This window comes from Equus caballus, chromosome 30, assembly GCF_041296265.1.
Source record: "Equus caballus isolate H_3958 breed thoroughbred chromosome 30, TB-T2T, whole genome shotgun sequence".
Classification (NCBI taxonomy): Eukaryota; Metazoa; Chordata; class Mammalia; order Perissodactyla; family Equidae; genus Equus; species Equus caballus.
In genome coordinates, this window is record NC_091713.1 from 34,365,886 (window position 1) to 34,377,920 (window position 12,035).

General features: G+C 36.5%; 1 protein-coding gene across 8 annotated transcripts in view; it reads left to right on the top strand.

Moving 5' to 3' along the window:
- The window catches only part of NEK7 (NIMA related kinase 7), a 160,936-nt gene that overhangs the window by 57,517 nt on the left and 91,384 nt on the right, over window positions 1-12,035 (top strand). For 7 of the 8 annotated variants that reach the window (XM_023632458.2, XM_023632459.2, XM_070255985.1 and 4 more), the window contains one exon: window positions 11,161-11,245. The exons of the other annotated variant lie outside the window; for it this stretch is intronic. In XM_023632458.2, the coding sequence (XP_023488226.1) occupies window positions 11,189-11,245 (57 nt within the window). In that variant the 5' untranslated portion in view covers window positions 11,161-11,188. The remainder of the gene's footprint in view (window positions 1-11,160; window positions 11,246-12,035) is intronic. 8 annotated transcript variants of the gene reach the window in all.

Here is a 12,035-nt window from a genome sequence, read left to right on the forward strand (position 1 = left end):
AATCTTTTTCCAGTGCTGTAATTTTATTATTTTGTATTTGGGTTGTCATTTTTAACTGCTTCTATGTTGAGAATACTTTAAAAAAAATGTGTAATGAGTACCAGGGAATAGCTTCCAGACTCTTTAATAATACAAATTACATATTAGATAAGGAGCGATACAGTTGGTCATTGTCACGAAAGAGTGAAACATGAAGAGCCCATGCATAGCTCTCTTCCACAGGTCTCACTTCACGGATGACACGGTTTTAAATCTTCCTCAGATCCCGGGCCGTTCCTGGAATGAGCCGTTCTGATTTGTCAGCTGTGTGCACAGACGTGCTTATTTTTCATTATTTTGAGGTGTTTAGTATTTATAGGAACTTTTTTTTTTGTACCAAAACTAGTGTAAATAATGTTTTAAGAGACTAGTTTAGTACAGACTTCTAGAAAGGATGAGTTTCCAAAGTTGAGAAGTAATAGATTATTGAATCATAGTAGTGACTGAAGAGTTTTTTAAATAACATATTTCCTGGTAGTAATATTCTAATTGGAAGAAATGCAAAGTTTTGTCGTAAAGGTATGCCACTGTTTCTTTGTAGACACTGGTATAGCATAACATTTTTTTATATTGTATCTTTAGATTTATTTTTCGAACTTTTAATTTTGACATAATTTGAGATTTACAGAAAAATTATAAGAACAGAACAAAGAATTACCATATAATTTTCACTCAGATTCCCCCAATGTTAAGATTTTACCACATTTGTTTTATCATGTGTATAACAGTATAAAAAATATATAAAATGAAACCTTCGAGATTTGTTGTAGGTGTGATGTCCTTGTTACCCCCCAAGTACCTCATTGTGCATTTTCTAAAAACAAGGATATTCTCTCACGTAACCACAGTATAATGATAAAACTCAGGAAATTGACACTGTTACAATATTACTACTAATATACAGACCTTATTCAGATTCCATCATTCATTCAGCTTGTCCCAATAATGTCCTTTCTAGGAAAAGACAATCTTGGGTTGTGTCTCGTATCCCCTTGTGTCTCTTCAGCCTCTTGGAGTCTGGAGAAGTTCTTCAGTGTTGCTTTGCCTTTAAGACGGCGATGGTTTTGAAGAGTAGAGGCCGGTGATTTGATAGGTGTCCTTAATTTCGGTTTAGTTGATATTTCCTCATGTTTAAATTCAGGGTTTGCCTTTTGGGCAGGAATAGCACAGAAGTTACGTTTTCTTTAAGTGCATCATATTTGCAGCTACCTGACGTCTCTATGTCCTGTACTGGTGCTGTTAACTTTGGTCATTTGGCTAAGGTGATATCTGCCAGCTTCGCTAATATGACATTATTCTTTATTATTTTGTAATTAATAAGTATTTTTGCGTGTGGGGGAGATAATTTGAGACATTGTAAATAACTTCTTCCACTAGTTTAGCATCCATTGTTGCCTCTTCCCTGAATCAGTTATTTCCCTGATCACTGCAAATGGTGACTTTTTAATTCCATCATTCTTTCTTTATTAGGTGACACTATCTTGTAAGGAATAGCTTGCCCTTTTCCCACTATTTATCAACTTAGATCTTTATGGACTCATGGGTTCTTATTTTATTCAGTGGATTATAATCCTTTACTCTCAGATTGTTCCAAACATGGCCAGTGGGAACCCCTTCAAGCTGGCTCTATGTCCTTTTGACGTGTCCACACTGTTCTTTGAACACTACTGTATTTTCTGGCACAAGATGTTTCAGGCTCAGCTTGTGCTTTCCTAGTCCCAGCCCTGGAATCAGCCATTTCTCCGAAGCACCCTGACTCCTTTAAGTGGAGAGTGGCATTTAGAAGCCAAGACTGGTGCTAGGTTAATGTTTTCAACTATGATTGTTGAGGTTGTGATGCCCAAGAAACCTTCATCCTTCTCTTCAAAGTTCTGGTAGTTATTGTATTACTCTTAAAAATGTCCTGGTAGTGAGACAGAAATGTGTGAATGAACTATTGACGCTGAGTACTCCTACTTAATTTTCTTTGTGTTGTCTGATACGGAAATGTCACTTGCTTGATGACGGGAATTACTGGATGACTCAGTTAGTTAAATGAAGACAGGAGGGTGAGGTCAGGAATATTCCTGCTTGAATGGTGACTTTGGGGCCAAGATAAATATTTAATTCTGGATTTGAGCATTTAGACCCTGCCAAGTATCAGTTACCCTAAAATTTCCATGATACTCTTTCACTTTTTTAGGTGTCACATATACATACAGTTAAGCCAGTGACTTTCTTTTGGGCACGAGTAATATGGCTGTTTTAATACCATTGATCCTCTTTATTGTTATTCCTAAGTTATTGCTTTTTTGGTTAATGAAATAATATTAATATTTTCTTATAGAGTATCTAAATGTTACATATAACTAGAAGGAATACTGGAGATTTTATGAATAACCTTGACGATTGAAAGGAAACTTCATTTTAAGAAAAGGAAACTATCAAGTGAATTTGGATTAGTATATACTCTTCAACTCTTAGAATTCTAAAAAATCAAGAAAAGAAAAACTTCTAAAACCATTATCTGAAGTCTCTCTTTAGTTTGGTATGTGCATAGTTACATATTTAAGCTTTAATACTGTGTCAAGAACGGCTGTAGAGAAAACGGATAGCGTGATGGAATTGTCAAAATATGTTTGGAAACAAAGAGAAAGTCTTTTTTTAATGAATAGAATCTGTACATACCCTTTGTTAGTCAAATCGGATTTACTTTAAGCTTTAAGTTAGAAGTTGAATTTGGAAGATTGCAAAATTGACTGGTCTTTATGTGTTTACTGTTAAATAATTTTTGTTGTAGAATGAAAGAAGTATTTTTCTTTACCTAAGCATTTTTAATATTAACTCTCAATTTTTTTCTGTCCAGTGGCTACTTATAATTTCTTTTGACTAAAAAAATCATGATCACAAATAAAATGTACCAAATGATTTTCTCACGAAGATATACATAAGCCTCTTTTAAAAAAATTCTAGGGGAACGGCCCCGTGGCCAAGTGGTTAAGTTCACGCGCTCCGCTTAGGCGGCTGGGGTTTCACTGGTGAGGATGCTGGCTTGGACATGGCACTGCTTGTCAGGCCACATCGAGGCGGCGTCCCACGTGCCACACCCAGGGGCACTCACACCTAGAATATACAGCTATGTACTGGGGGGCTTTCGGGAGAAGGAAAATAAAAAGAAGATTGGCAACAGTTGTTAGCTCAGCTGCCAATCTTTAAAACAAAAAGAAAAAAAAAAAATTCTAGGGGCCGGCCCAGTGGTGCAGCGGTTAAGTTTGCATGTTCCACTTCTCAGCGGCCTGGGGTTCGCCAGTTCGGATCCCGGGTGGGGACATGGCACTGGTGGCAAAAGCCATGCTGTGGCAGGCGTCCCACATATGAAGTAGAGGAAGATGGACATGGATGTTAGCTCAGGGCCAGTCTTTCCTCGCAAAAAGAGGAGGATTGGCAGCAGTTAGCTCAGGGCTAATCTTCCTCAAAAGAAAAAAATCCTATTGAGTTTTAATGCTATATTTTATAATTGACAAAGAATCAGGTTGGTGTTTTGAAATATATGTTGGTTTATATTAAGCCAGTTTCTGGAAAGAATATTAAGTTGGTTTTTTTTTTAAGATTTTATTTTTCCTTTTTCTCCCCAAAGCCCCCGGTACATAGTTGTGTATTTTTAGTTGTGGGTCCTTCTAGTTGTGGCATGTGGGACACCTCCTCAGCATAGCCTCATGAGCGGTGCCATGTCCATGCCCAGGATTCAAACCAGCGAAACCCTGGGCCGCGGAAGCAGAGCGTGTGAACTTAACCACTCGGCCATGGGGCCGGCCCCAAGAATATTAAATTTTTGAAGGTGAAATTTATTGAGGATGTCTATAGACAGAATAGATCTTCTCATTTTGATGAAGATTTTGGCTAAGGTGAATACATTAGTTGTAGTTATTCTGAAGTCAAATAGTATTCAAAAAAGTATGCTTAGCATGATTTAATTTGCTTTATCTCAGCTTTATAAATTTCGCAGATTTATTAAAATATGGTAGTAGGAAAGGTATTCTTTTCGTTTAGGGAATGGTGATGTAATGATCAGTGCTCAGGTTTTCAGATGGTTGTCATATGGGCTCACTGAGGACTGTATTATTTATTATTTACAATATATTGTGTCTTATTTATTAATTTTCTTACCAGGTCATATGAATTTTCTTCCTAGAGTCGTTTGAATTGTGAAATTTAATCCACTGATAGACGCAGTTTCTTAAAACTAACTAGTTTTGTCGTTGAGTTAGCTATTATATCTGAAATTCAAATTCCTGATTTTGTAGTTTTATTTTCTGCAAAAGATATGACTGCACACCAGAATGGGGAAGATTGTTTTACTTGAATGTGTACTGAACTTGTGGCTATATGTGAAACTATTTGTAGTATTTGGAAGATTTTAGGGGGACTGTAATGTGCTTAAGAGAAGAACTCTTTTCAAACACATTGAAAACCTTGGGCTAATAAAAAACTAATAGGTATGAAAACTACAAGACAATATATTGAACTTCCCTTACCCAAAGATTCTACTTGGCAGAATTTGGCTATTATAGAACATCATATATATGGTCTTTCCCTTAATGATCACCATGAGGTTTTCCTGTATCATTCTCATCCTGTATCCTGCCCTACCTCCCCTCCTCTGTTATCTAATTTGGATGGTGCTACCACCATGTACTGTGTCCCCCAAGCTAAAGATGACTTTTGGAGTCATCTTTAACTTCCTTTTCTGTCACTAGCCATATCTGATCTGTCGCAAGTTCTAAAAGTCTTAACATAAGCAGATCTCAAATCTCTCCTCTTTTCCTCATTTCCATCATTCAGCAGGTATTGGTTGAGGGCCATCTATGCTATGTACTTTCTGGGGAATGCAGCAGAGAACAAAATGACAGGTCCCTGCCTTCATGTCACTTGGATTATAGCAGAGGAAATAGACAATAAACAAGTAAAAAGTAAGATAATTACAGATTGTGATCATTGCTGCATAGAAACAGAAGTGATGACGTGAAAGATACCCGGATGGGGGTACCACTTTGGAGAGGCTGTTAGGGTAGACCTGATTTTGAGCTAGCCCTTCAGGGATTCCGGGCCTAGAGGACAGTGAGTACAAAGCCCTGATGCCAGGAAGGGCTTAACAGATTCCAAGAACAGAAGGGGTTCAGTGTTGATGGAGGATAGTCATGAGAGGACTGGGTTGGGTTAATGTGGGAGGTAGGCAGGAGATTATTTACAGGGCCTTGCAGTATCTGGCAGGGAGTTCAGATTTTACTCTAAGAACAATGGGAGTGTTATGAGTTGATTTATGTTTTTAAATCTGCACTGTGAAAAGAATGGTGGAAAAGAGAGACCAATTAGTAGGCTATTAAAATAGTGCCTGGTGGAGATAAGTGATATCCTGTAGGGTGGTATTAGTGGTGATAGAGGAACATGACAAATTTGAGATACATTTTGGAAACAGAACAAATGACACTTACTGATGCATTGGATATGGGGAGCAGGAAGATGAGGAAAAGGGAAGAATAAAGGATGAATTTTAGGGTTTTGACTAGACCAGCTCTTCTGCAAGTGTGGTTTCTAGATTTCTGGGGCTGGGGGCTGGGTGGGGTCCTTGACACACTTCCATGTGCTCTGCAAGGTCAAATGAATTTTGTAATAATACTAAGACGTTACTATTTGTAAAGCCACTGGTACCTTAGCTTGAATCAATGAAGTGACACCAAACTATACTAGTCTTTGTGTTCTTTACCTTCTGTGTGACTGTAATAAAAAAAAATGCAAGTTTCATTTAAAAATGTCCTTGATGAAGCAGTTAGAGAGTATCATTTTGATCATGTCTCGACCTGTGAGCACACATCTTTAAATATGTGTGATGAGATGGGAGCTATGCTTACAGTACCCATGTGGCAAATCAAAGTTGTCTCGAGGAAACATTCGTGCAGGTGTTGGAAGAGCAAGCTGAGGAATTCACTCTTTTCATGAAACAGTGTTTTTACTTGAAAGAATGGCTGACAGATGAACTGTGGTTATTCAGACTTTGGTGTTTTGTAGACCTTTTCTTGAAAATTAAGTGTCATTTAAAGGAAAATAACAGACATTATTTGTTACTAATGACAAAACTCGAACTATTAAAGTGAAAATTAGAATTTTGGAAAAATTGTATTCATCGCTATCGGCTTGACATCTTTCTGGATGTTTAAAAACTTTTCTGATGAGATTAGTGGTGATATTATCGAATGTGTTTTTTTTTAATATTGTATAGTGAAATGGTCAACATTAAGAAGATCTGAGTAACTCAGTGAACTAAAATATTTCAGATGACCAGTGCGTGATACTACAAAATCATGCAGGAGTGAAAAGATCTATTCAAAGGGCAAGAGAAACCATTGGATTTTAGAACAGAGTATGGAAGGAAGTTCACTGATAACATTTGAGAGTCCACGTTGCAGTCAAAGTTTCAAAGAAGACTATCCACAGTTGTATTCACAATGGATATTAAAATGCTCCTCTGTTTTTCAACTATACATTTGTATAAGACTAGATTTTTTTAAAAATATGCTTCAGCCAAAACAGCCTATCTCAAGAGATTGACTGTAGACGCTGCTTCTCTAAAGAGAGACATTACAGAAATTTGCAGAATGTGAAACAGTGCCTCTAATTTTTTGCAAACGTAACTGTTTTTCATAAAAAATGTTCTATATAACCATCAATGAGTTTATTGCTGTTTTTTTTGTAAATGAATTAGTATATATTTTAAATAGTTTTCAGTTTTAATTTCTAATATGGGAAATATTGATAGATATGGCCCACAGTAACAAAAATCTTTAGGATTCTCAGATAAAGAGGTCCAGAGACCCAAAAGTTTAAGAATTTTGTGTCTGGAACAACTGAGTACCTCATGGTGTGTGTAAGGAGATAGAGAAGAGTAGAGGAGAAGCAGTTTCTCTCTTTGGAGGGGTAGGAGATGGAATCCTCTATTTAAGGTGGAGATATCAGCTGGACGGTTGGATATTGGTGTTGTAGCTCAGAGCTCAGAAGAGATGCCTGTGGTAGAGATCTTAATTTCAGAGCAGTCATATACAGATGGTATTCAAAGCCATGGGACTAGGTGGGATGACTTGAGAGACTGTAGGTTTTGTTTTTTTTTTTTTTTAAAAAAAAAGAAGATTCAAGGCTTACAGCATTCCAACATGTATGTTAGATAGAAAAAGCAACTTAGAAATGTGGAGAAAAGCCAGATCACAGAGCATTTCAGGAAAGTGAGATAGTGAGTGTGTTGAAAGCTAGTTGAGGTCAGGTAAGAAGACTTTGGTGAGGGCCCTTATCATGTGGTTGTGAACTCTCTACTCTGTCACATGGCACAAAGTGTTGTCTTTCAAAAATAGTGAACTTCTCTCTCTTAGCTGCTTGAAACCCAACGTTAATTCTCTGATACCAACTGGACAAAGTAAATATCATAAAAAATTTTTTCATGAACTGCCACCTTTCCGCATTGTTAGCTTAATGTTCTGCTACTCATTCCCCACCACCTGTCTCCTACCACTTGCCAACTTTAATTTGAAACTACTTATAAGATGTTGTGTTCCGCATTTGGGTATGTTCGATGTGTTCTTTCCTCTTCCCTGAATTTCTCTCTTCCTTGGCTCATCTGAACCTTGTTAACTTCTCCTGTTCGTTATTTAAAACCCAATTCAGGCAGCACCGTCTTTCGGCAGCCTTTTTTTTTTTTTTTTTTGAGGAAGACTATCCCTTAGTTCCCATCTGTGCCAGTCTTCCTTTATTTTGTATGTGGGATGCCGCCACAGCATGGGTGACAAGTGGTGTAGGTTCATGCCTGGGATCTGAACCTGCGAATCTGGGCCACTGAAGTGGAGTGCACTGAACTTAACCACTAGGCCACAGGACCGGTGCACATGGGCAGCCTTTTTTGATCGAAGATAGGTTGCCAGATTTTTTGAATTTGATCATAGTTTTTCTCGTCATTGACTTTAGACTTAATTTAACTGTAGCAATCATTATTTGATGTTTTTATGACAGATGTAGATGCATTCATTCATTAAATAATATTTGTTCAGCGCCTATTTTGTGCCAAGCATTGACCTCAGCCCTGGGGGTACAGCTGTGGGTGACACAGATAGGTCCCTGCAACATGCAATTTATAATCTATAAGACTGAATAGATATTTAACATAGTAAAATCTGTTTTCATTTTATTTATGAGGAGATTAGTGGAAAGAGAAATATCTTTGGCCTTTGAAAATATGATAAATCATTGTATTAAATCAGTGTATAAACATTGACATCTTCTTATCCTGTAATAGCATTAAGAATCAAGTGACACATGGAACCATGTTAGATATTATGCAAAGAAAATTTTGTGGCTTTTTATTCATTGTACTTATTAAGCTTACAGGCAATATGAGAATTTCATACAGACTTTTATTTTCTGAGCAGAGGCCCTGTGACCTCTGTCTGAGATACTGTAAAAGTGATTTCCCTGTTATGCATATGGTTAGATTAAATCACTTCTAAGCTTTCTTTGAGTTTTATGGGTTTTTTTGTTCTCACTTAGGCTTCTTTCCTTCTTAATTTTATTTGCTTAGACGTTGTTACACATTAGTAGGTATGATGAAACCCATTTTATTATAATCTAGCACAGAATTTTTCAGTGTGTTCTTAGGATTAGTCAAGCTGTGGGATGTTAAAAAAACATTACACAAAGAAAGCGTTTTGTGATTAAATAAGTTAAATATTTAAGTGAAGTTTTGTTTTTTTTTTTAAACTGCAGGTCTGCTTGGTTCCTTGAGTGTGCTAATATTTTTTGTGATTCTCTGAGTTCCATATAGTAAATCGTGTTTCACAGAGGTCTTTGCCCAGGACACCCCTTTTTTCATGCCCTGTCATGTGAAAGTATCTGTGGGACACTAGATGTGAAATGCTGATTTTGATGATTTGGATTTCACAGTGAAAGGCATTCTGATTCATTACTAAGATTCTCTTTCTCTTTCCCTCACCTCCCCTCTCGGATCCATTAGTATGTAAAATCGAGTCCAACAATATATAAATATGATTATAAATCATGACCGAGTAGGGTTCATCCGGGAAATGAATACTGATTTAACGTTGAGAAATGAGTCCCCATGATTCAACATTTTAACAACTGAAAAACTGTATAATCATCTCAGATGCATAAAAAGCATTTGACAAAACTCTGACATCTATTCTTTACAAAATCTTTCAGCAAAGTAAAAATAGAAGGATAGTATTCCAACCTGATAAATTAGGGCATCTTTGAAAAATGTGTATCTTGCATTTTACTTAATGGTGAAAGACTGAATGCTTTTCTCTTGAGATAGGAACAAAAAAAGGATGTCTACTTTCTACTTCTGTTTATTGTACTGGAGGTTCCAGCCACTGCAGTAGGGCAAGAATCTACAGAAAAGCTGCTTGAACTAATAAGGGAGTTAGCAGGTTTGCAAGATAAGAGGTCAGTATACAGAAATCAGTTGTATTTCTGTACCTTATCAGAAAAATTGAAGTTAAAAATCCACCACTTATAATATTATCAAAAAATATAAAATACTTAGGAAATAACCTGAAAAAGGATGTGAAAGACCAGAACCATTGTTGAAAGAAATTAAACCTAAAATAAATGAGATATGCTATGTTCATAGGTTTGAAGACCCAATATTAAAATGTCAGTTCTCCCCATATTGATCTATAAAATCAGTGTAATCCCAACAGGCTTTTTGTTTTTTAAATAGAAATGGGCAGGCTGATTGTAAAATTCATGTTAAAATTAGATCTGTGATTAAGCACATATCAAGACTTTATAATAAAGCTACACGAATTAATACAGTGTGTGTATGTGTGTGTTTGTGTGTGTGTGTGTATATATATGTTTGATACATGACAAGCGTCATGTAGTAGCAGTGTAGTCGAGTGTGGGGTAAAGGATAATCTTTTCAATATATGATTTGAAGTCAATTGGATATCCATATGGAAAAACAAACTAAATATTGACTTTACCTTATGTCATACAAAAGTTTAATTCCAGATCAATTGCAGATCTAAATATGAAAGGTAAACAATAAAGCTGACATTAGAAGATAATGTGTGAAAACTTAGAGTAGGGAAATAACTTTTAAATAGTACACGAAAGCATTAATTGTAAAGGAAAAAATTGATTAATTAGACCTTATTAAATGTATGAATTTCTGTTCATCAGTTAATTTAAAGATGCCATTGCGAAGGTTTTGAAAAAACAAGTCACAGGATGGAAGAAAATATTTGCAATACAAGTGACTCATGTCCAGAATATTTTTTTTTTTGCTTTTTAAAGAGTATAATGAAGTGAAGGTGTGTTTTAGTTTCTCCATCTGTTAATCCTGTTTAAGTGGACCCTGGTTTTTTAAACCACATGATTTTAGTTATAAAATAACACTTACAAAGAACCTGGAAGTACTTGGGGTTGTGTGGAATTGGTGTGAAAGTAGCTTCTGGACGGGCAATGGCTGTGTCTCGTTTGCAGTTCAGTTCTTGAGCCTCTTGCAGCACTTGTTGTATCGTTGGTCTTCAGCCTGTGTTGACTGAGTTATTGGCTGTCTGCGTTGTGATTATAAGCAAAGTATGCGTAAAAGAGTAAACACCCTCATGTAAGGGCTCGCCTTTTAAGTTTAAACCTAAAAATTGCAGTAAGCATTATAGTTGGACATACAGTAGAACCAAAGTACTATCATTTTTAGAATATGAAGGTGAGGGATGTAAAACACTGACCGTGATTATAGGAGATTTACTGGGGGAATTACCTTCTTTTGGGGAGGCTAAGGGAAGTGTCTTTGATCTATAAGGTCTAATGGAGAAGAGAGAACTTCGTCTCACCAAACAGGATTTTCTAGGCACATACGGCTACTTTGGAGAAGTGGATTAGTTGGGACTGAATATTTGTGTCAGTTAAATGTAGCTTGGATATAGCTAATGGCAGATATAAGACATGGGATTTCTTAATGGATACTTTTTGGAGCATTAAGTAAATCTCTAATATTTGAATGCATGCATCAGGCATATGATGAACAACACGGTTTGGTAATGGTTACATTATTTAAAGTTCAACTTTACATTTTTGCAGAGTTCTTAAGTTCCTGTTGCTTCAGACAATGGATGAGCAATCACAAGGAATGCAAGGGCCACCTGTTCCTCAGTTCCAACCACAGGTAATTTCTTCTAATAAATGCTGGAACAAGTATCCCTCTCTATACTCACAGTCACAGTATCTTTAGGAAATAAAGTAGCCACAAATGCTAATTAGAAATTTCCAAGGTTGTCAGAATTGTTTCTATTTTAAAATATTGTTTTAGGATACTTACTTCTCATATCAAACATGAAAAAAGGGGCACCTTTAGCCTTTAACTTTAATTGAATGACCATAGGCTTTGAGGGTTAATGTTAGGCTTAGGGAGAAAACAGAAGATGTGGCTGCACCGAGTGGTGGGAGAGTGTATTTTGTGCCCGTCTTCGTTTTGATGGGCTGCTCCTAGCTTGAACACAACTGCCTCCTGTTATGGTTACTTTTCTTTTCTTGATCTCTCTGACTAGTAGTGTGTTTCTCCTGTTCTGTAGTTGTTTGTTTTTGTAACATAAAATGAAGTAAAAAGAATGTTTCAGTAAAAAGAATGTACACACACTATTGAAATCCTCTATTCATTATGGATTTGGGCCATAAAGCTCAATATATAAAGCATGTTTAAAAGAACAAACACCCCCACACAGGGGCAGCACCTCAGTTTGTTGTTGTTATTCATTGAGGCTGCTTCTCAGGTTGGTGTTGGAGGCATTCTGCAATAAGTCTCAATTCTACAATACGCCTTGTCCCAGTTTTGCTTAGACAGTAATTCTGAAATTGAAGAATTGATAGATGTTGTCCCAATGGGTTCTTCAGTCAGCTAAGTTTGGGAGACGAGGGTTAAACAGTTACTTGATGGCAGTTCTCCCTCAGAGCCTTCC